Consider the following 24,094-nt stretch of genomic DNA (forward strand, 5'->3'; position numbering starts at 1 on the left):
GTCCAAGATTATCTTCTGTGTCTGTGTTAATTGGTTTCCCTTTTCTTTGTTGAAGAGGGTCTGTGCAATCCTTTTGCCTATTCCGCCATCTTGCCGGAACCCTCCTCTCCTGGCTGCACTTCTTTCAGGACAGATTCGTTCATTATTTTAGCAGTTCATGGTACTTTCGGCATTTTCACCAACATCATAACTCAAAAGAATTGACTCTTCTTTGGTCTTCCTTCTCCATTGTCCAGCTCTCATATGCATGAGGTAACTAAACATACTGTGTCAGGCCATTTTCTATAAGGTAGAAAATCTCTGCTGCCCTTACACATTCACGTACATGAAAGAGAACAGGAACAGAGTTAACAATGATCTAAAAGGAAATGAAGTGAGTAATGCAGAGATGTTTTACCTAGCCAATCTGTCAAGCAAGTATAAAGCAGAGAAGTTCTTAGTTACATATTAATTAAGGAATCATGTCCCCATGAACTCTTCTTGAAAAAACTACATCATGACAAATCTTCCCACCCATGGTATAGTGAAGCTGTGGTTAAAGGGCAAATGGTAAGCATAGAAAATTTCATACAGAGAATTTAGAACAAAAATTGTTAAGATATATGGTTACAGAAAGTAACTTTACACTTTATTCTATACATGTGCTGAGTATGTAAGATTTGGCTCTAAGAGAAAAATATATATAGATAGATTCTATAACTTCCAAGCTAAGAGAGGAAAGGAAAATAAAGAGGAAGAATAAAGGAAACTTAATTCTATAGCACATAAGGAGAAAAAAAAAAAAAAATGGGGTGTTGGGGGCAGTCCTGGTGGCACAGTAGTTAAGTGCTCAGCTGCTAACCTACCAGCCCATTCACTCCACAGGAGATGGTTTTCTTCCTTTCTTTTTTAAAATAAGAGTCAAAAACTATTTTTAAACGAAAAACAAAAAATAATCATAAATAACACATAAAATGAGAGGAGAAATAATTCAAAATGAGTAAAAAAATTAAAACAAATCTAAAAAGAATAACCAGTGCAATGTTATCAGATTGGGTGATTTTTTTTAAATGGGCTAGTTGATTTTGTTTGTTGTTTTTTATATTTTCACCCATGGTCTAGAAAATTGAGTAAATAACACTCCATATTTTATTCAACATTTTCAGGACTATCTCTTATTTATGTATTAGTTTACATTAATGTGTTTGATGCATGTCTTTAAAATTGTGTATAGCCCTATAAAATCTTTAAGACTGTTTTATGCAATATGCTTTAAGTTACACATAAATTATTTGTGCTATCTACTTTCAATCAGTAAATATTTATTGTGTGCTTAACTATGAACCCTGAGCTCTGGCTGCTAACCAGAAGGTCAGTGGTTAAAATCCACCACCTGCTCTACAGAAGGAAGATGAAGCGATCCACTTCAGTAAAGAGTTACAGTCTTTTAAACCCAGTGGGAGTCAGTATGAGTTGGAATGGACTCAATGGCAGTGGGCTTGTTTTTTTCCCCCCTGGGAGGTGGTGGTGAACTATGAGCCACACCCTATTCTAGATGCTTAGGATACATCAGTGAACAAAACAGACAAAGATCCCTTCCCAGGATGAACTTACATATCAAGAGGGTGATAGACAATACATATAAATAATAGAAACATATAGTATCTTTGAACATGATGTTGTTGTTGTTGTTATGCACCGTCGAGTCAAACCCGACTCATAGCGACCCCTCCTTGGGTTTCCGAGGCAGTATCACTGCGGAAGTAGGATTACCCAACCTTCCTTCCAAGGAGTGGCTGGTGGGTTTGAACCGCCAGCTGTTTGAACATGATAGGAAATACGAAAAATTGAGCTGAATAAGAAGGATGAGGGGACCTGCAAACAGGGGATTGTCTAAGAGAATTAAATAAGTTAATCAGGGTAGACCTTACTTCAAAGTTGTTACTTAAGGGGAAAAAAACTTAAATAAGGTGAGGAAGCTAACCTGCAAATATTGTGGAAGGGTATTTCAGATAAAGGGAACAGGTAAAGCAGAGGTCCAAAGTGGAAGCACCCTGGGCATGTTCAACAAACAACAAGGAGACTAGTATGGCTGAGTGGGGTGAGCAAGGTGGGTGTTAGGAAATGTGATAATAAAGGCTAGATGGTGTAGCACCTACAGAGCTCATTTCAGAGTTTGAGTAAAGGAGTGATATGATCTGACTGCAATTTGCAAAGGATCATTCTACCTGTTTTATTGAAAATTAATGGTGATGGGTAGAAGCAAGGAGACTATTTATAGACCTTTGCAAAAATTTAGGCATGAGATCATTATGGCTGGACCAAGACAGAAATAGTGGTTGGATTCTGGATATATTTTGAAAGTAGAACCAAAGGATTCCCTGTGCAATATATGAAATATAAGAGAAAAAGGGTAGTCAAGAATTAACATACATTTTTGGCCTAAATAACTGGAAAAAATTATTTTGTTACCATCTTGGTGAGTAAGGCATGTATTTTGAGGAGGGTTTAGGAGTTCACTTTTGAACTTGTTGAGTTTGAGATTTGATGACACACATAGAAAATTCAGAAGAGAAACTTGAGCTAGTGATATATCCTGAAGGAACCAATGTATGCATTGTATTTAAAGCCAAGATTAGACAAGATGACCTACAAAATGAATGTATAAAGAAAAGGAATAAAGATTGCAGCTTGGTGCTCTCCATAAAGAGATATCTGAGAAAAGAAGTTGTACCAGCAAAAGAGATTGAGAAGTGAAAGTCAAGAGAATGTGATGTGCTGAAATCTTATTGAGGAAAGTGTGTCAAGGAAGAGGGCATGAACAACTGTGTTGAGTGTTGCCAGTAGGTCAAAAAATACGAGCACTGAAAATTGACCATGTAATTAAATAACAAGGAAATTATTCTTAATCATTTTTAGAAAGTAGTTTTTGTAGAATCATGAAGACAAAAGTATGCCTTGCATGCTTATTTTACAGAGAAGAAGGTATGAAGTGGTCATCTGGGAGAGTAGAATGCATAAAATACATATGTGGCAGCATTGAGGCCTCACTTGATTTTTAAGGTTATGGACATAAACATATAGCCCATAAGCATTGTTTTCTGTCCTCTGTACATGATTAGCTGCAGGTACAAACTTTGAGTAGGAAAAAGGTAGGAATTAATCAGAATTCTTATGTGCCCACACTATGAAACAGGAGATGCTTTTATGCAAGAGTGTGATTATAATTATTTATGGATTTTAGACTGGATAAACAGAAGTATGAGGACATCAGTGGGGAGAAGAGTAGTGACAGAGTACTGGAACTGGGCTTGGTGAATCAAAGATTGTTTCAGTTGGAGTACCAAAAATAGTAAGCAGGAAATCATGTTTAGAGACTGTTGTTGTTGTCATTGAGTTAGCTCAGACTTACGTAGACTTGAGTACAACATAACTAAATGTTACCTAGTTCTGTGTCATCTTAACAATTATTGGTATGCTCTAGTGCATTGTTGCAGCTTCTATGTGCTTTAAGTGACTTCCAACCTAGGGAGCTTATCTTCCAGCACTATATTGGACAACGCTCTGTTATGATCTTTGGGGTTCTCTCCTTGCTTAATTTCCAAAACAGCTTTCCAAGCTTTTGTTCTTAGCCTGTCTTAGTCTAGGAGCTCACTTAAATTTGTCCACTATGAATACCTATGATGTAGATTTCAGCTTCACTGGAACAGGCAAGCCACCAACCACAGTAGGACAAACTGGCAGGTGGTAGGCTTAGAGAATAGTATGAATTTGATATTATGGAAGGACTGCTTTTACTAGTCATAACAGTATGTATAAACAAAACAAGTATATCATTTTTAAAAGCAGGTTGAGGTTAGATAGAGAATAAAATCATTGGAAAAATGTGAGTGGGCACGGGATTGTTAGAATCATTTGTGTGTATACTGGATATGTGAAGAATTAAGATAGAAGTAGTATTGGAAATGGTGACAGAGAGCCAGGATCTAAAACTACTGAGACATAAGGAGGAATGTCAGTAGATGCCAGTAATTGACTAAGTTTTGTTCTGTTCTCCCTTTTTTATTAAACCACCAGTTGTCCTTCAGTCAATTCCAACAGAGTGTCCTCGTGTATGTAAGAATAGAACTGTCCTCCACAGGGTTTTGAATAGCTGATTTTTTTTTTAAGTAAGCCAACAGATCTTTCTTCCCAGGTACTTCTGGGTGGACATGAACCTCAAACCTTTCAGTTAGCAGCTAAGTGCATTACCATTTGCACTACCAAGGGACTCCTTTCACTGAACACTCTCACCAAGGTCTATTCTGATTAATGTATGCATATCTAGTTCATTATTTCTCACAGTGCATATTACTCCACAGTATGCACCTACCACATTATACTTGTCCATGCCCAGGTTATGACACGTAAGTTGCTCACAACTGCTCACTACCACTATCTATTGTGGATGACCCCCTATTAACCTATTGAAGAATTTTGCTGAGGTATGTACCCTCATAATACTGACAGTATACACCAAACACTGTCAAATTACCTCCAGAGTAGCAGTGCTAATTTACACTCCCATCAAGAATGTTTGAAGGTCTCCTCACATTCTCACCAATACTTACCATTGTTCAACACCCTAGTGAATATGACAACGTGAGAGTTAATGAAAAGCTATATCAACTTTGGAAATTTTGCCCAATGAATTCATATGAAATTCTATCCTGTTATTTTAATTTTTATTTGTCTATTTTAAATGAGTTGGAGCATTCTTTCATATATTTAGTAACTATTTGTTTTCTCCTTTTCTGTGACTTGCCCATTCCTATCTTTTGCCCATTTTTCTTTTGATTTCTTGTGATTCACTTATTGTTTTATTCTTTCCACTTGCCACTGACTCCATTCCAACTCACAGTGACCTCAAGTGTGCCTGAGTGGAACTGTGATTCATAGTTTTCAATGGCTAATTTTTGGGGAAGTAGGTCATCAGGCCTTTCTTCCAGATGCTTCGGGGTGAACTAGAAATGCCAACCTTTCAGTTAGGCTGAGGGTGTTAAAGGTTTGCACCATCCAAGCACTCCATTTATTAAACACCTTTACCAGCATCTTTTCAGCTTGCAGCCATGCCAGAAATATAAGAATAGACTCATGTACATCTGGTACAAGTCATGTCTGACTATATTTGAAATCAGGAACAAGATTAGTTTTTATCCACTTCCTATAGCCCATACATCTGTTTCTAAGTAAATTAATTAAAGAGAAAGACATGAACCAGAATCAATGCTTTTGGTGCCATGTATTTCATCATTTTTCCAGTGAAGATTAATGAATGACTACAATGGATCAGAGGCTACATTAGCAGAATCTCCCCATTAAGCAACAACAATGAAAGAACATACACAAATAATAAATCATGCCTGAAAATAAAACTCCTTCCATTTCCCCCAAACTTTAACCTCCCTTTCAATGAAACAATATTCTACATGGTATACAGAACATGTTTTACTATTTTATCACCACTTGGCAAAGCATGCATTCAAATGCTGTAACATTTTCTCAATGATGTAACATATAAATAGCATCAGAAGTAAACACCAGACATGTGCTGCTAAGTATAAATTAACTCTAATGTAATTTGCCTATATATTTAATGTATATTTATTCGAATAGCTATCTCAGTTTCTTGGGAACTTTGTTCTTGGGGGACCAAGCATTTTCAATGCTAAAAATGCAAAGAAAATGTTCTGCGGAAAACAATTGGTTTACCTCTAGCTGGCACTAAATTGCAGCTGCACTGGCAGTGCGTGCTATGGCTGCTGTCAAGAAAGGCAGTTGTACGCAGAGCACTGCTGGGCTGTCTGCTGCAGCTGCCAAAGGACTTCTTGCAGCAATGTGGTGATGTCTGAAGATGCAGGACATTGTTGGGAGGACAGAGTGACAACAGTGAAGAAGGCACAAGAGCCAAGGCACAAGGTAAATATATTTTGAACAATGGTTGAAATAAAAAGATTTTTAAAGCGATCAAGCAGTCCTTGGTGAAAAGCATTGGGGTCTCTGAAGATTTTTAGTATCTTATTGTTACCCTCTTTCAAGATACCCTCATAAACACATGCCTTGCAGAACATCTAAACATATAGTTGTTAATATGTCCATAGAGTACTGTTTTCTACTTGTCATGTCTGTCCCTTTTTCTTGTGATATATTCTGAAATGTTAACGTGAACCTGAATCTCTCAGAATATCCCCTCTACATTTATTCTCTTCAAAGGAAAGTAAGATTACCAGTATTAAAATTGGTCACTATACATAAGAAATCAGGCAAATGCCAGAAGACTAATACACTATAAAGGTAGATTACTTCAAAGAACTCTATTCAACTTAACTTAGTCTTAACCACAAGAAAATGTATAAGGGTGAAAATGAAAAGCATACTTCTCCACAGAAACAAAACTTTTGCCTCTGCCTTAGATCCTACTGTTGTATTGAGTAAGGGATCCCATTTGCCCTCTCTGCAAAAGACTCTTGCTCAGGTAGGGAGGTTTTTCCATGTCATCCTGTGGAATAGTAACCTCTCTGAATATATCTGTTTCAGAACCAGATTTCTCTTGGCATCAGCAAACTCTAACCTGTAACCAGGATTCTTTTCTCTAGGCCTTTGGATCAACATATTTTCAAGAGGAAGAAAGAGAGAGGATGGGAAATTTGTCTTTTATTGGAATCCAGGAAGGGTAGTCCAATCTAGTATTTTGTCATTACTTAAGAAGTGATATCTTAATAGTTGCTACTTTCTTGTTTCAAAGTAATTGAAGGAAGTAAATTAGACATGTATGTATGAAGGAAAAATCTCTCCTTTTAATGATGTATTACCAATTCTAGTTAGGTTTGCTTTTGAGAGAATAGATGGATTTATACTATTTTATTTTCAGGAGGTAGTAACTGACTCATCATATTAGAAAAATAGAAAGAATATTCCTACCATGTATTTTGATACTCTACTAGAGTAAATTTTTTCCCAGAGAGGAGGCCATATCATTGCATCTCAGTATGCTCCATAATATTATACACATAGCAAAACTTTAATACATTTTTATTGAATGAATGAATGAAGCGCTATCAAAAGGGAAGGTTTGAATGACACACTGAAGAAACATTCTTTGATAGCAGTTTTGCAAAGTACGGATAAGTGGCTGATGAAATAGGAGTTGCACAGTCCCAGAAAAGAAACATCCTAGTTCGTATTAAAGGATTGGATTTTTCATATTTAATAGGGTAATTATAAATCAAATGGCTCTGGAAAAAGCAATTGCAATAATGATATTTCTCCCTATATTAGTTTTGTATTTTATTTATTTACACTCTACCTTGTTCCACAGTGAATTTTAGTGTGTGAAATAATGAATTTGAGGATAACATTTACACACAGAAATTTATACCTTAGGTACTGCATGGTTGCTAAAAGTAGATTCATATCTTAGCAGAACATGCCATGGGCTTCCATGGATGAATGAGCTATTTTATCACTAAAGTATCACCTATGCCATGCTAATCCCCACCCTCAGCATTTGCATAAGGTTATAACAAGTAATTCATGATATTTGCCATGAATTATTCTTACATGATACAGTATCACAAAACAAGCTGAAAACTTAGGTATACACAAAGGTGTTTACATCACTCAGATTATAGTGTAATTAAGACTTCTGGCTGTTGTTTCCACATAAATTAACATCCGGGAATCCCTTAGGTAATTCACCATCCCACTATGTGTTGGCAAAAGTATGTGGAAATAGGAACTCTTACCCACTACTGCTGGTAATGTAAACTGGTACATGTACACTGAAGATCACTTTAGTGATATTTAGTAAGTACTCCATCAACTACCAATTCCACTTCTGTATGTATAGCTTCAAAGGACAGCTATACATGTCTATAATAATCAATAGTAACAGTCTAAAAATTCACTAAAAGGATAATGGACAAAAAAGTATTTATTGTTTTTATAAAATAGAATATCACATATTGGTTGAAAACAAATGAAATTTTTACACATTGTGATGAATGGAAGAAGCTCTGTGACATAGTACCTAAGGCATTTGACTGTTAACCAGAAAGCTGGCAGTTCAAACCCACCAGCCACTCCTCGGAAGGAAGGTTGGGCAATCTACTTCCATAGTGATATAGCCTTGGACACCCAAGGAGGAGTTGCTATGAGTTGGATCCCACTCAATGGCAGTGTGTTTTTTTTTTTTTTAAATCATGAATTGAAAATAATTTCTAAGGGGAAAAGCTCGTTCTAGAATTATACTTACAAGAAGATTTATATAAACAAAAAAAATTATCTCTCCAAATATATGAGTACATATGTGTATATATCAAAGGAACTTTGGTGGTGTAGTGGTTAAGGCATTTGGCTGCTAACCAAAAGGTTGATGGTTCAAACCCATCAGCCACTCTGGGGAAGAAAATGGGGCAATATGCTTCCGTAAAGATTTATAGCCTTGGAAACCCAATGGGGGTTGTTGAGTCAGAATCAACTCTATGGTAGCGTTTTTTTTTTTTTTTTTTTTTTTATGTGTGTGTGTGTGTATACACAATATATATATATATATATATATATATATATGTATAAAAACCAAAACTACACACACCCATATACACACATATATATATGTGTATTTTTCTGTGTATTTGTTAGGTGCTACCAAATCGATTCCAACTTATAGTGGCCCAATATGACAATATGACAGAGCATAGATGCCCTACAAGGTTTTCATCTTTATGGAAGCAGATCACCAGGTCTTTCTTCCATGGAGTTGCTGAGTGGATTTGAACCTCCAACATTTTAGTTAACAGTCAAGTACTTAACTGTTTGCTAAACCAGGGATCCTTAAAACACACACACATACATATTCATATGTATATCTATATATTATATACATATGCATATAATGTTTACATGTAGGTATATGTAAATATATGTTTACATGTGTATATGCTTATGTATATAATTTTAAGGGTACATAGTTTTAAAAAAAAAACAAAGATAGAATAACCATAAAGCTAATATAATATTCCTAAAGGAAGTTCATCCTAGTTCTTGGTCCTACTCCAGGTGTATAAGCTTACAATTTACTCCATTCCCCATGTCTTCTCCAGAAAGTGCCACCTAGAGCACATTGCTATGTCTTGTTTCATTTTAGAACACACAGTGTTTCTTTTCTACCACCATATAAACCAAAAACCAAACCCACTGCCATGGAGTCGGATCCAACTCACAAAGACCCCTCCTTGGGTTTCCAAGGCAGTATCACTACAGAAATGGATTGCCCAACCTTCCTTCCAAGGAATGGCCGGTGGGTTTGCACTGCCAGCCTTCTGGTTAGCAGAAGGCACATGCCTTAGGCACTACACCACCACTGTATAGATTTAAATAACTTGGGAGTCTCTATACTTATACTAAGAAAGATTTTTTAAGATTTATTTATTTGGAGGTTATTGTTGATAATATGCACAGCAAAACATACACCAATGCAATAGTTTCTACATATACCATTTAGTAACACTGATTACATTCTCCTAGTTGTTGAATCATTCTTACCCTCCTTCTCTGACTTGTTCCTCCCTTATTAACATAAATTCATAGCACTCTAAAGTTCTTATCCAATCAAGAAAGACCATTTTGATGAGCCTCTCTATCATGATAAGGTAGGTTAAATATCTAACTTTTATTTGGAGGAAAGTCCTGAATAATGATGTAATAATGAATGGATAGACTCTCAAGCAACTGTAATGTGGCCTGAAAAAAGGCTCTGAGCAGAGAATAATTTTGCAGAAATTAAATACATTTTTTTTTAATTTCCTTTTGCCTGGAACTGGAGATAGGTGATATAGAGACGTTTCACTCCAGAAGGATGAGGATGTGTAAGGCAGAGTTTCCCAAGTAGATGAGGTAGCCCAAGCAGCTCATCAGAACAAAGGTTGAAGAGAAAGAGTACCATCTGGGAGTTTTCTGTGAAGGGAAATCTCCCATAGATGCTCTCTGTTCTGATATTCATTTTTAAGTTTCCTTTTTTAGTACTGCAGTCCCATTATGTTATCTTCAAGACTTGGATTATGTTGTTAACCACAACTACCTTGCATTAGCTCTATTTGTGAAATCAAGAGACCGAAGAAACTGGACTCTGTTGGTAGAGTGAAACTTGAAAAAGGACTTCATAGCACAAAGCTGAGAAGATGGTGTAACAATTTTGAGTATTAAATGGTTGTGCTAGATTCTTCCATAGGGAGGGAGGTGTTAGGACAGGAGGGTCCATGTGCAGGTGGAGTAGAATCACAACAGCGACAACCAGTGGAGAGGAGATGACACTAGCACGTGGATAGTATCGTTTGGATGGATGAGTACTCAGTTATAGGCCATTTGAAAAATCTGAGAGTTGTATTAAGGTGGGAGTGTGATACTCTACTTGAGAAAGGATGAGAAACATATAATAATAAGTGAAGAGATCTCTTTGCTATTTGCTGAGTCTTTAAAAATAAAATAAAATAAAATAATCTGTGCTGTCTTTGACAGAGGGAAAAAATATGAAGGAAGAAATTAAATAATGCCTACACCTCCTCAATAGCTTTACTTAGTTAGGTGGTCTAGAAAGTCTCCCTTGCAGGTTAAAAATTGAAAGGTTCCATCAGTCAGTCATTTGCCATGCACAAAAAATAGATGAATGGCCCTGTATGGACATATATATATATATATATATATATATAAGTATTTCATAATCTTAGTTCATAGTTTCTATCTCAGAATTTAGTGCTTTGTAGAACAGTCAAAAATTAACTAGTCAATTATAACTTAGTTTCTTCAGATCGCAATTTTTTAAAATGCTTATGACATGCATTAAGGGATTTAGAAACACATAATTTTAAAATACTAATATTTATACATCTCTTCTGTAAAATGAAAACTCCTATAGTGCCAGCTTTTTTCAACCATAAAATTTCAGGAAGAAAAAAAGAAAAAAAAACACAAACACTTGGACATAAAAAAGAATCAAGAATTCTGCCTATCTACCTGTTAGGTTGACTCTATTTTTAATTTTTTCATGACTATATATGCCTTCTCAGACTACTTAAATACTTTTAGAAGTAGATAATGTTGCTGATATTGCAGTATATCCTTCAAGTCCAATCTTTGCAAACTATGCCTTCCCATTCAGGGCAATTGACTTTGTGAGTAGAATATCCATGGTCACCTGGTCAGCCACATAATCAGATATATGAGGTGTCTAGTCAAAGTTACAAGTAGCTCTGATGGTGCAATGCCTGAGGCATTTGACTACTAACCAGAAGGTTGATAGTTCAAACCCACCAGTCGCTCCACAGAAGGAAGATGGGGCAATCTACCTCTCTAAAGATTTACTGCCTCAAAAATCCAATGGGGGTCGCTATGAGTCTGAATCAACTCTGTGGCAGTGAGTTTCTTTTGGTTTTGGTAGTCAAGGTAACAGTTTTTTTGTTTTTCTCTCATTATGCAATGCAGTTAATTATCACCTATATGTTTCAATGAACTTTCTGAAGTTATTGAAGGTTTGCATTTTTAAATGTATCTGTTTACCAAAAAAAACAGTTTATCGGTTTTTTTAATCAGAAAAAAAATATTCTTTAATGTATATATAGTAGGGAAGACATCTGTTTTTATCTGCTTCTTGTTCATTGACTTTTTGGCGATGGGGAAAATACTGAGATAAAAGTAAGAATAATAATGTTCAGACATTTTTAAAATGAAAAGGATTGCATTTAGAAATGGCAAAAGCTTACACTTAATAGGGGGTTTTATCACAGGATCTGACACAGGAGACTTGTAGAAATAAGATATACAGAACATGCCTGATGTCATAATGAATAGGAAACTATATACTCCAAGAAATAAAGAAAACAACAGTGGGGGGGAATAAAAGTCTTGAAATGAACGTTCTGTATTTTCCTATCTGGTTTTCATTATTTTAAAAATGTTCCCCCAGTCATCAAGTTACATATGCTGGTTTCTGAAAAGTGTTTACCTTTGGTGATTTCTTCACCTCCCCCTGTTGTCCAAACCGGTAAAATACAGTATTCCAGACACTGAGCGAAGCATTCCTTTCCTCTGCTGTTTGTAAGCTGACATGAGGTAGACGGACACCTTCTGAAGTTTTATTCATGCTGTGTTTCTTCTCCTTGCTGCAGCAAGAAAAGCCTTTTCTTTTAACCTGGCTGCCTTTGAAGAAGTGACTCAGACATCTCCATGGCCTCTAAAGGTAAATATAGTCAACTAATAAATTTTTCCTTATATTATAACTTTGAAGATATATAGTCGTAGAGGTGTTGCAATCAGAGGGAATGATTTCATGCTTTAAACACTGTCAATCATCACTTTTGAATGCTAGAATTTAAAAATTTTAACTCCAAAGAGTATGTTGTATTACATTTAAAAAAATGTACCTGATAAAGTATAAAAGCTAAGATGTAAACAATGTTTTAGTTATCATGAATATAAACATAGCAAATTGATAAGAAAAACTGCAGAAGAAAATTTAGGTTAGGAATAGTTCATGTCAAAAACAAGGACTGTTGCTATTCTAAATTTAAAGGTACTTAAAACTTTTCACACCTAAGGTACAAAGTGTTAAATTACATACAAACCAATAGTTTCTAATTTCCCATTAGTTGTTTAAAATATGAAGCATGACTATTTATTATAAAGAATTCAACTTGTGTTATTGCCAAATTCCAATTAATCTGATGAACTATAAGTAATATTTCTCAGTTATGAAGCAAAATCTTTCAAAATTCCTTTGATAGTAAATTAAATGTAAAAATCAGAAGGAAATATCTGTATTAACTAAGAATTTTAGATGGGAATTTTTGAGAGAACTAGTAAGTTTATCCTCAAATATCTGAAATGATAGAAATATCATTAGTGCTGCCTTACTTCAAGGAAATCCTCAAAAGACTTTTTGTAGTTATGTTTTAAGGTAAAGGGTTGCAGTCTCACTAATAGTTTTTTCTAGAACTTGAAGGAAAAATAGCTTATAGTGTGCTTTCATTCCATTAAAGGAAAATACCATTAAACTCTAGGCTACAATGGAAAATTATAGCATAAGGAATGAGTATGATTGGTGAAAATATGGTAACCTAATAACAAATAAAATAATAGTCAGCCAATTAATAATATACTAATAATCCATTTAAATAAATACATATACTTACTTTATTAAAACCCACATTTGGAATAAAGAAAGTAATCTTTTCATTTTTCATCAACATTTAATGTACACTGACTACTGAATACTTTTGGGAAAGCATAAACAAATTGTAAAATATAAACATGTAACAGCAAAATCATGACTTTTACTATATATGTGCTTCATTTTTTTAGCATTGGAAGACAAACAAAAACTCTTGACAAATATTTTCTTTCACTTAAGACTGTCACTAACACTTAATCCAAAGCACTTTACTGCTTTATAAAACAGGAGTTACACCAACAACTGTGGCCAGTGAGGTAAAGAGTTTCAGAGTATGTAAAATATTTATAAGCTGGTTATACATTTTTTAAAGAGTAGATGGAAATTCAAAGCTAGATAGAAATTCAAAGAAGTTCCTTTTTCCTGTTGTGGTCTGAGTCTTTGAAGAAACTAGTGACTAGAAAGCAAAATTATGATCAAAATATGATTAATCTACCAAAAGTATAGGGATGTTCAGTAATGATAAGGACCTGAACTTAAGACTAAACTCAAAGGCAAAACTTCAGAAGGAAAGCTAACACTCCTTTTGCAACCTACTCCAAATATTTAACACGTAAGTAGATAAACATATGTTAGACTTATACATTACTTGAAAGAATTGAAGTGTAAAAATGAAGCTTCCTTTGGAAATAAAGATCTAACTTGAAATAGTAAGCTAGATTATCATCATTTACCTCAAGTATTTCTGAGTACAGTTTTCTTCAATACCAGGAGTTGAACATAATCTAATATATATGTACAGACTCAATAGAGCCTCAATAATAATATTGAAGAGACAAATTCAATAACCATAAAATATTTATAGTAAAATTTCAAATGTTTATATTTAATGGTTATGTTTGTGTTGCATGTATGTTTATATGAGATCTGTTACAAGCATATTTAAATGCATTATTTGTAACAATACAATGTCATCTGCCTATAAAACTAAATTGGTAATTAGCATTTTCTCAGGGAATACAGGTCATTTGGATATTTCACACACTTGGTAGGCATGTCAATTAGCACTGCCAAACCAAAGGATGGAGTCCTTGGGTGGTACAAATGGTACCTTTTCATGACTCATGGGACATATATCACCCACCAACATTTTCAGCCTCTCATGTTTCTTGGGAAGTTTCTCTGTAAGTTGTAATATGTGCTTCCATCTCGCTGGAACCTGTATAACTGCCTGAATCTGAATCTTCCTTCTGAGGAGTGGCTAGTGGGTTTGAACTGCCAGCCTTCTGGTTAGCAGTCAAAACGCCTTAGGTACTATGCCACCAATGCTCCTAGAGCCACTTGTTAGAGCCACTTGTTAGACCCTAAATAACCTATTGCATTGTTACAGCAAACATTGTTTATGAGCAGTTTTGAATTATCCAATAAGCAAGGTAAACACAGCTCTACTTTTGTTTACTTACTAATCTGTAGTGAATAATTTCATATTTTTGTTTCACCACATCAAATATTCTGCTTCTAGGTATAGCTGGCATCTGTCTTTCTCCCAACCCTACAACACCTCCCTATAGAATCAAAGCCGCTTTTCAAATGTATAGTCCCTGATAGGGATGGAGTACTCACTTGTGCTCAGTAACTAACAGTTTCGCTTGTTTTTGCCAGTGAAACCTATGTGAAATTGTTCAGTATGGATTTGCAAGTAAGCACAAGTAGACCTATATTTACCTTGCTTATTGAGTAGTCAGCCCTTGTTTACAAGATACAATTGGAGTCATTATTGCCAGTGATTTTAACAAGAAAATTGGCAATAAGAGAGAATTCCACAGTTTTATGTTATCTATTAGAAATTGATTCCTATATGTGTGGGCTTTTTTTTTTAAAAAAAAAAATCAAATAGGGATTAGATATGTAAACTTCTTAAAGAGCACCAAACAAGAGCTGTGATTTTTTTTAAATAAGGATACATTCATGTAACTACCCCCCAGATCTAGAATAGGACATTTTGTTGTTGTTGTTGTTTTCAGGTACCATCCAGTCGATTTGGACTCCTAGTAACTGATGGGACAGAGTAGAACTGCCCCAGTATTTCCTTGGCTGTAATTTTTATGGGAACAGATCTCCAGGTCTATCTCCCAAACAGCCTTTTTGACAACCTTTTGGTTAGCAGCCCAGCACATAACCATTTGTACGACCAGGTCTTCTTCTTTTTGTTGCTATTAGGTGCCGTCAAGTCAGCTGTGACTCGTATCAACGCAAAGTACAACCGAACGAAACACTGTCCAGTCCTGCGCCGTTCTCATAACCCCTGCTATGCTTGAGGCTATTGCTGCAACCACTGTGCCAATCCATCTCATTGACGGGCTTCCCTTTTTCCACTGACCCTCTACTTTACCAAGCATAATATCCTTCTCAAATGAATGAACCCCCCTGTAACCCCAGAAAGTTCTATTTCTGATCAATAGCTGTGCATTGCATTCCTACCTGCAGACAAACCACTATTCTGAATTTTATCATTGTGAACTAATTTTGCCTAAATCATGATCGTGCTTCCATATTTCTATGAAAGTCAATGACAATAGTGCTTCTGACACTAATGCTGAAGAAAGGTTTTTTGGGTTTTAATATATTTTATTTGTTACTGCTATATTGGCCACACACTCACCTTCAAATAGTCTGCCTCTGGGTTTACTGCTTTGGGCTTATTCAGAACCCCTTCTGAAGAGCAAGGGAAGATCTAAAACTTTTCCCTTAGGGTCTGCCCCACATATGGGAGAAGTTCAGGTTGAGGTCTTCCCTCATAGAAAGTAAACTTTTATAGTGTGCTCTATTTCAGTGGAGCAAAATGACAGCTTTTTTTTTTCCAACCCTAAGGCATGTGGTAGCATAGTGGCTAAGACACTTGCCTGCTAACCAGACGGCTGGCGGTTCAAACCCACCAGCCACTCCTCGGAAGGAAGGTTGGGCAATCCTACTTCCGTAGTGATACTGCCTCGGAAACCCAAGGAGGGGTCGCTATGAGTCAGGGCTGACTCGACGGCACATAACAACAACAACAACAAAGGCATGTCCTAGGAGCTCAGGTGGCATTGTGGCTAAGGCATTTGACTGCTAACCAGAAGGCTAGCAGTTCAAACCCACCAGCCACTCCTTGGAAGGAAGATTGGGCAATCTACTTCCTTAAGATACTGCCTCAGAAACCCAAAGAGGGGTCGCTATGGGTCAGATCCAACTCAACAGCAGTGAGTTTGGTTTTTGATTTTGGAAGGCATGTCCAAATTCTGAATATAGCAGACCAATAAAACCTAGTGATCTATCTGGTATATTCCACTGGTCTCAAGGTTAAGTAAATAAATCATCTGACAATTATATATCACTAACACTATATGTAAGTGCTTGGCTGGTGACTGAAATCTTGGTGGTTTGAACCCATTCAGCAGCTCTCCTGGAGAAAGACCTGGTAAGCTGCTCCAGTAAATATTACAGCCAAGAAAATGCTATTGGGGCAGTTCTTCTTGGTTGCATGGGATCATTATGCATTGGAATTGAATTGGTGGCACCCAATAACAACACTATGTTTGTTTGATACAGTGGCTCTTATATTTCAACCTGCATCAGAACCATAACCTTCACAAGTCTGTCATTTCTAAAAATCAGTTTATCTCAATGCTCAAAGCATTATTCCTTAGATGCCCAGTGTTGTTGTTGTTGTTGTGTGTTGTCAAGTCAGACCCGATTCATAGTGACCCCTCCTTGGGTTTCCGAGGCAGTATCACTACGGAAGTAGATTGCCAAATCTTGGACACCTATAGGGAATAATAATAATAATAATAATAATAAAATGGTAAAGAAACATAGGGTTAATTAGAAAGAATTCATATTGTTGAGAAATAAAACTAATTTAGATATTATACTGTCCTTAAGTTGCTCATAACTTGGTTATGAATATTCTTGAGGTGTGTGGAATAAAACCATCAGTTTTCAAACTGTGGCCTTAGAACAGCAGCATCAGCTTCACTTGGGAACTTGTTAGAAATGCAAATTCGCAAGCTCCTTCTCAGAACTGTTAGTGTTGTTAGATATAGTCTAATGGATTTTTGACTGTTAGTGAACCCAAATGACAGAGTAGAACTGCCTAGGGCTTTGTAGGCTACAATCTTTATGGAAGCAGATTACCAGGCTTTTGCCCTGTGGAGGTTCTGGATAGCTTTGAACCACCATCGTTTTGGTTAGCAGCCAAGCACTTCAATGATGTGACACTTGGGTTCTATATATCCTCAGAACTGCTGAGTCAAGAGATTCTGGAACAATTTGTATTTTAATAAACGTTTCAGGTGATTCCAAAGCAAGCTAAAAATATGTGAACCACTGCAATAAACCTAGCCATACCAGGTGGTGTGACCGCCATCGAGTTGATTGGACTCATAGATACCCTGCCTTGGATTTCTGAGGCGGTGTCCACTCCTCGGAAGGAAGGTTAGGCAATCTACTTCCATAGTGATACTGCCTCGGAAACCCAAGGTGGGGTAGTCGCTATGAGCCAGGTCTGATTCTACATAACATAACATAACATGACAACACAACATAACATAAAATAATCTCAGACAGAAGTAGATTGCCCAGTCTTCCTTCGAGGAGTGGCTGGTGGGTTTGAACCTCCAGCCTTCTGGTTAGCTGTCAAATGCCTTAGGCACTATGCCCCCAGAGCTCCCAGCCATATCCATATCATTGAGTAAATATCAGGATATTCTCAGAAATTGTGGGGTACCCACATACTAAATAGGGAAGAGAGAACATGCCTTGGAGCATGTTTTTAAAATTAGGCTATATTTTTGTAAGTTGAAAGTATCTAATTCCTTTTACCATTTATTTTTCTTTTGCAGTTTAAAGTTGTTCATTTCTTTAAACAGATGTTTTACTTACCAACAAAATTCAGAAGTCATTTATTTTTGCCAGGTTATTCAACTCTCTTAATACTACTATAAGCGGATTTCCACATTCTTTTTGCTGTGACGTAGTGGTCAAATAGTGGGCACAGGGAGTACTGACAATAAAGGAAAGGCCACTGAAATGAGGGGCAGCTGGAGATAATCTCTAAATAAGAAATAGCAAATACTTGAAGAAAGATTAAATGTAATAGCCTGGGGCTAAATACAAGCACTCTAACCAAAAAGCCAACACATACCTCCTCCCCCCAGTAATTCCATGGGAGAGAAATGTGGCAATCTGCTCCCATAAAGATTGTTGTCATTAAGTTGTTAGGAGCTGTGGAATTCATTCTGACTCATAGTTACCCTGTGTACAACAGAACAAAATACAACCCAGTCCAGCACCATCCTTACAACAATTGCTATGTTTAAGCCCATTGTTTCAACCATCATGTCAATTAATCTCTTTGAGGGTTTTCCTCTTTATTGCTGACCTTCTACATTTCCAAGGATGATTTCTTTCTCCAGGGACTGGTTTCTCCTGATAACATGTTCAAAGTACTTGGGACAAAGTCTCACTATCTTTGCTTCCAAGGAGCATTCTGGCTGCCCTTCTTCCAAGACAGATTTGTTTGTTTCGGGCAGTTTATGGTCTATTCAATATTCTTTGTCAACATTATCGTTCAAATGCATTAATTCTTCAATCTTCTTTAATCATTGTCTATTTCACATGCATGTTGTTGTTGTTGTTATGTGCTGTTGAGTCGGACCCGACTCATAGCGACCCCTCCTTGGGTTTCCGAGGCGGTATCACTACAGAAGTAGATTGTCCCATCTTCCTTCCGAGGAGTGGCTGGTGAGTTTGAACTGCCAATCTTCTGGTTAGCAGTCAAGTGCCTTAGGCACTATGCTACCAGAGCTCCCACGCATAGGAGGAGGCTATTAAAAATATCATGGACTGGGTTAGAGGTACCTTCGTATTCAACATAAATCTCTGCTCTTTCACAGTTTAAAGAGGTCTTTTGCAGCAAATCTGTCCAATGCAATATGTCAACTGATTTCTTAACTATTGCTTCCATTGGTTTGGATTGTTGAGTCAAGTTAAATGGAACATTTGACAACTTCAATTTGTCATTTATCATTTATCATTATCTGTTTTTCATGATGTTGCTTATTGGTCCAATTGTGAAGATTTTTGTTTTCTTTATGTTGAACCAGCCACTCCTCGGAAGGAAGGTTGGGCAATCCTACTTCCGTAGTGATACTGCCTCGGAAACCCAAGGAGGGGTCGCTATGAGTCGGGGCCGACTCGACGGCACATAACAACAACAACATGTTGAAGTGTAATCTATAACTTTATAGATAAGTGTAATCTTTAACCTTCATCAGTAAGCATTTCAAGTCTAGGAAAACCTCTGGGGAAGTTCTACTTTGTCTATAGTGTATCTATGAGTCAGAATACACTCAATGTCATACAATGACAACAAAACTAAATATGGATTAAGATTTTCATTTTCTTGCAGATACCCAGAACCACAAAAGTAAATACCCACCTGGTATTCTTCCTGGAGCTCCAGACCCAGATCAAAGCTTTCCTGTCTCATCTTTCATTTCAAGAAACCAACTATGGCAACCTGATCTCCCTCCACCAGGCAGTCTGCCATCAACAGTCAGTCTTTCTCCTGGTCTGGAATACTTAAGCCAGGTGCTTTTATCTTTCTATTTCTACAAATGTTTTCCCTTTCAAATGAATACACACTTGTTTTTCTTGGTTTTTTAAAATCTTCAACTAATAACTTACTAAAGTGAGAAAGGTTATTATAAATCATGAAACTATAAAATATTGATTGTATTTATTTCTATTATATTGAAAGAAATTTATCACTACTTCTATTTTCCTTATTTATATGACATAGTGTCAAGATTAATATTTGTGATTGAGCTGTTTAGCACATTATGCTTCTTCTGCTCATTGCTCAAGTTGTCAGCACATTTATCCTCAGAGAATTGTCTATTCTGTATAGTCACAACAGCTATTTAATGAAAGAATATTTGTTGAGTGCATGCTATACTCAAGGTATAAAGAAATTATAGACCCAGCCAGCATTTCTCACCCTAAATATTCTGCAATGTAATAAGCAAGACAAAAAAAAAAAAAAATGTTGGTGAAGAGTGTATGGCTATTAATACCAGATAAATGTACAATTGCACCATTTACAGGTATATAGAGGAGAAACCCTATGGAGTATAGTTCTTCTCTGACACTCATGAGTTGCTGGAAATCAGAATTGACTTGATGGCACTGGGATTAATGTTTTTCTTTCTTTCTTTTTTTAATGGAGGAGAAAAATGTTATTAAAGTTCCAAGTATTTAGGAGACGCTTTGGCAATGAGCTGAGATTTCAAGGTCTTCAATTGAACGTCAAAAGAATATGAAAATCCAAGGAAAGAGATTTTTCAAGTTAACATTATTGTGTTCTGATATGCTGTATCTCTAGGCCAATTTGCTTGAAAGGTCCTATTACTACTAGATATAGTCATTATAGGACCCATGATGGCACAGGAGTTAAGGTACTTAGCTGCTAACCAAAAGGTTGGTAGTTTGAACCCACAAGTCCCTCCACAGGATAAAGAAGTGGCAGTCTGCTTTGGTAAAAATTTATAGCCTTGGAAACCCTATGGGGCAGTTTTACTTTGTTCTGTAGGATTGCTATGAGACAAAATGGACTCGATGACAGTAGTTTTGTTCTTGTTTTATATTAACTATTCTAATCATTTGGTGGGTAAGCAGTGACTAAAGAATTATATTAAATCTATCAACAAATATCATCATCTGAATTATATGGGACATGAATAACAATTGCTATTTATATATATTCTTGTTGCTTTTGTATTTCTTCCTCTCAAAGATTAGACATATACTTACACTAATATTGAGATGTCAGCACATCTGCTGCAATTTTCAGCTTATTTGGCATTCTTTCAAACTATAAAGTCTATCTCCTTTATCAAAATCAAATCTCTGTGTTAATTCCCTTAAGGTACAAGAGATTTCTGTTATGCCTGATAGGGTTTAAGCTGTACACAACATATGTTCCTGGGAAAATGTTTATAATTGCAGATGCGTTATCCAGAAACCCACTGGCAGACAAATGTATGTTAGAGACTGGAGAGCTGGGAAAGCTAACCTACCATCTTCCATCTGCAGAAAGGATCAGCTGTAATAGCTGACTAGAGTTGATTAACTGCTGCAAGCTGTTTGGGAATGTTGTCAGACAAGGTTCTGCCAAGTATAAAAGTGATATACCAGTGCCAGAGGGCTTAGGTTTGATGATCACATATGGTCATCACATATTCTTCTTCCACCCATGAATGATGACACACCCGGAGCCAGATGCTCGACATGAATACTTTTTTTTATTATTATTATTCAATAAATACAGATATGAACCCATTGGCTTCAATTCTAAAATGGAGTAAGATTTCCAAAAAATGAACTTTGGTAATCTTTTTCAGAAGATGAAAATATACCACATATTACCAAATATTTTACTTCTAAAAGCAAAGGTAATTTATTTACTTTATAATAAAAGAACACTTGATTTATTTTCTTTTAAGGAGTATACATAGAAAAATAAATTATCATTTTTAAAAGTTTTATTCCATGATTCTGTAGAAGACACAATATAAAATAAATCTGTATGTGTTAACTTTCATCTAAAAGCCACAAGATTAAATTTTGAAAAATTATTTTCTTCAGCTAGTGAATAGGAAACATTACCTAAAAACACCTTCTAAATTAAAAAAAAAAAAAAAAAAAAAAAAACATGAGTATACGGGAAAAAAATCATACATTCTTTTTTATCGAATGTACCCAATTATCACTAGAATCTTGTTTCTATAAATAAATTAATATAAATTCCCCAAACATTCCAAAAAATATTAAGACAATAAAAATTTTTAGGGTTACTGGAATACAATAAAGCATGAAATGTGAAGAAAGAATATGTGTTTGGTTGCATAATTTGCCATTGGGTATAGTGCACCATTTATGGGTTTTTTTTTTTGTTTGTTTTGTTTTATTTGCTTAGGTAGTGTGGTAGTCAAAGTTGTATGTCAGCTTGGCTGGGCCTGGCTGAGTGGCTGAGCAGCTGGTAGTAGTTATTCCCCACGATGAGACTGGAAATCAACTAACTCCATGGTGGGCTCTACCGCAATCAGCTGAGTAGCAGCTTCAAGGATGTGTTCTGCTTCCCGTATATAAGAAACAGCTTTGGGAATGGTCTCTAGCTTATGTCACGCTTGAATGCTACATGTAGCTGTGTCATTGTTCAGCAGCCTGCCATGCTCTGCTGATCTTGCATTTACAATGGACTTGAATGAATGGCCCACAGTGTTTTTTGGTAACACTGGGACTGTGCCTTTTTACTTCTCAACCTTGGGCTTGTTGGCCTCAGCAGCCAGCAGCTGTCTGAGTGAAGAAAAGCCTCTAGCTCCAGTAGGCTGGGAGGAGGAGACAGAGCTGAAGCCTACGGTTGAAGGGCTTTCACCCAGCCCCTAGAGCCTGGCACTTTGAAATCAGACGTTTAGCCTCCCGAACCGTAAGAGAATAAACTCCTGTTTGTTCAAGCCATCCCATTTGTGGTATTTTCTTGTCAAAGCAACACTAGATAACCAGAACAGGTAAGTTAGATATAGGAACAAAATTTTCAGATTGGATTAACATGTTCATAATAGTCGTTATCAGTATTATACCTCCCGAAGTCAGTTGATAATAATTATTATAATTTAGTCACTTATAGGTAAGAGTAGCAAATTAAAGTCTTCAAAGACATAATATCCAATTTATTTTGCAATATATGTTAAAGAGACTTACTGATATCTGCAAACCTGATAAGACATGCATAGGAATTCAATAGAAAGCTATATATCCAAGGCTGTCATTATATTTTCTTTTCTACAGTTTTCAGATAAGGAATCCATTATTTATCCTGACACCTGAACTTATGATTTACTTTGGTTAATGTTTCCAACAATCCTTAGTCCATTGATTAACAGCAAAGGATAAAAAGGACTAATTTTGACTTTAGTTATTATGTGGATCAGGACTACTTAAAGCAAAGTATAAAAACAAAATGAGAATGGTCAAATGCAGGAGGTTTTCTCACAGACAAATCATACAAATGATGGGGTGAGTCTAAAAGTAAAGAAAATAAGATGGAAAGGCACTCAGAATTTCCAGTCTCACTTAAGAATTCCTTCCCCCACTTTCTAAAATTAGGTTAGTAAAGCAGACAGAGTAACAGTAGAAAGCATCTCAGCATTCATGGCAATAACTCCTGGGTTCAAATCCTAGCCTAACCATTTACAAGCACTATGATGTTTGACAACTTACTTAACCTCTCTGTGGTTGTTTTGTTATATACAAAATGGCAGTAAATATATACCTATCTTTCTGAATTGTTGTGAAGACTAAATTAGATACTAGTCAAAATATCCAGTACATTGGTGAGGATGTGAAGAAATTGGAACATATTGCTGGTGGGAATGCAAAACAGTGCTGCAAGTGCGAAAAAGTTTGGCAGTCTCTAAAGTAGTTAAAAATACCATATGACCCACCATTACACTCCTAGGTATGTACCCAAAAGAAAGCAGTGACTCAAACAAACACATATACACAAATGTCCATTGCAGTATCATTCACAATAGGCAAAAGGTGGAAACAATACATGTCCATTAACATAAATGGATAAACGAAATGTGATATATACATACAATGGAGTGTTATTACTCAACTATAAAGAGAAATGAAGTTCTGATACATTCTTGAACATGAATGAGCCTTGAAAATATTATGCAGAGTGAAGTCAATCACAAAAGACAAAAATTGGGAGGCGGGGCAAGATGGCGGACTAGGCAGAAGGATTGCACAGACCCTCTTCAACAAAGAAAAGGGAAACCAATTAACACAGACACAGAAGATAATCTT

The 24,094-nt window shown here is 36.1% G+C and overlaps 1 protein-coding gene across 1 annotated transcript in view; it reads left to right on the forward strand.

Annotated features, from left to right (window-relative positions):
- Positions 1-12,237: 12,237 nt before the first annotated feature.
- PLSCR5 (phospholipid scramblase family member 5) overlaps positions 12,238-24,094 on the forward strand; it is a 50,062-nt gene continuing 38,205 nt past the window's right edge. The window contains exons 1-2 of the mRNA XM_007940197.2: positions 12,238-12,250; positions 19,629-19,810. Of these exons, the coding sequence (XP_007938388.1) occupies positions 12,238-12,250; positions 19,629-19,810 (195 nt within the window). The remainder of the gene's footprint in view (positions 12,251-19,628; positions 19,811-24,094) is intronic.

This window comes from Orycteropus afer, unplaced genomic scaffold (assembly GCF_000298275.1).
Source record: "Orycteropus afer afer isolate SDZICR_OR568_19922 unplaced genomic scaffold, OryAfe1.0 scaffold00066, whole genome shotgun sequence".
Taxonomy (NCBI): Eukaryota; Metazoa; Chordata; class Mammalia; order Tubulidentata; family Orycteropodidae; genus Orycteropus; species Orycteropus afer.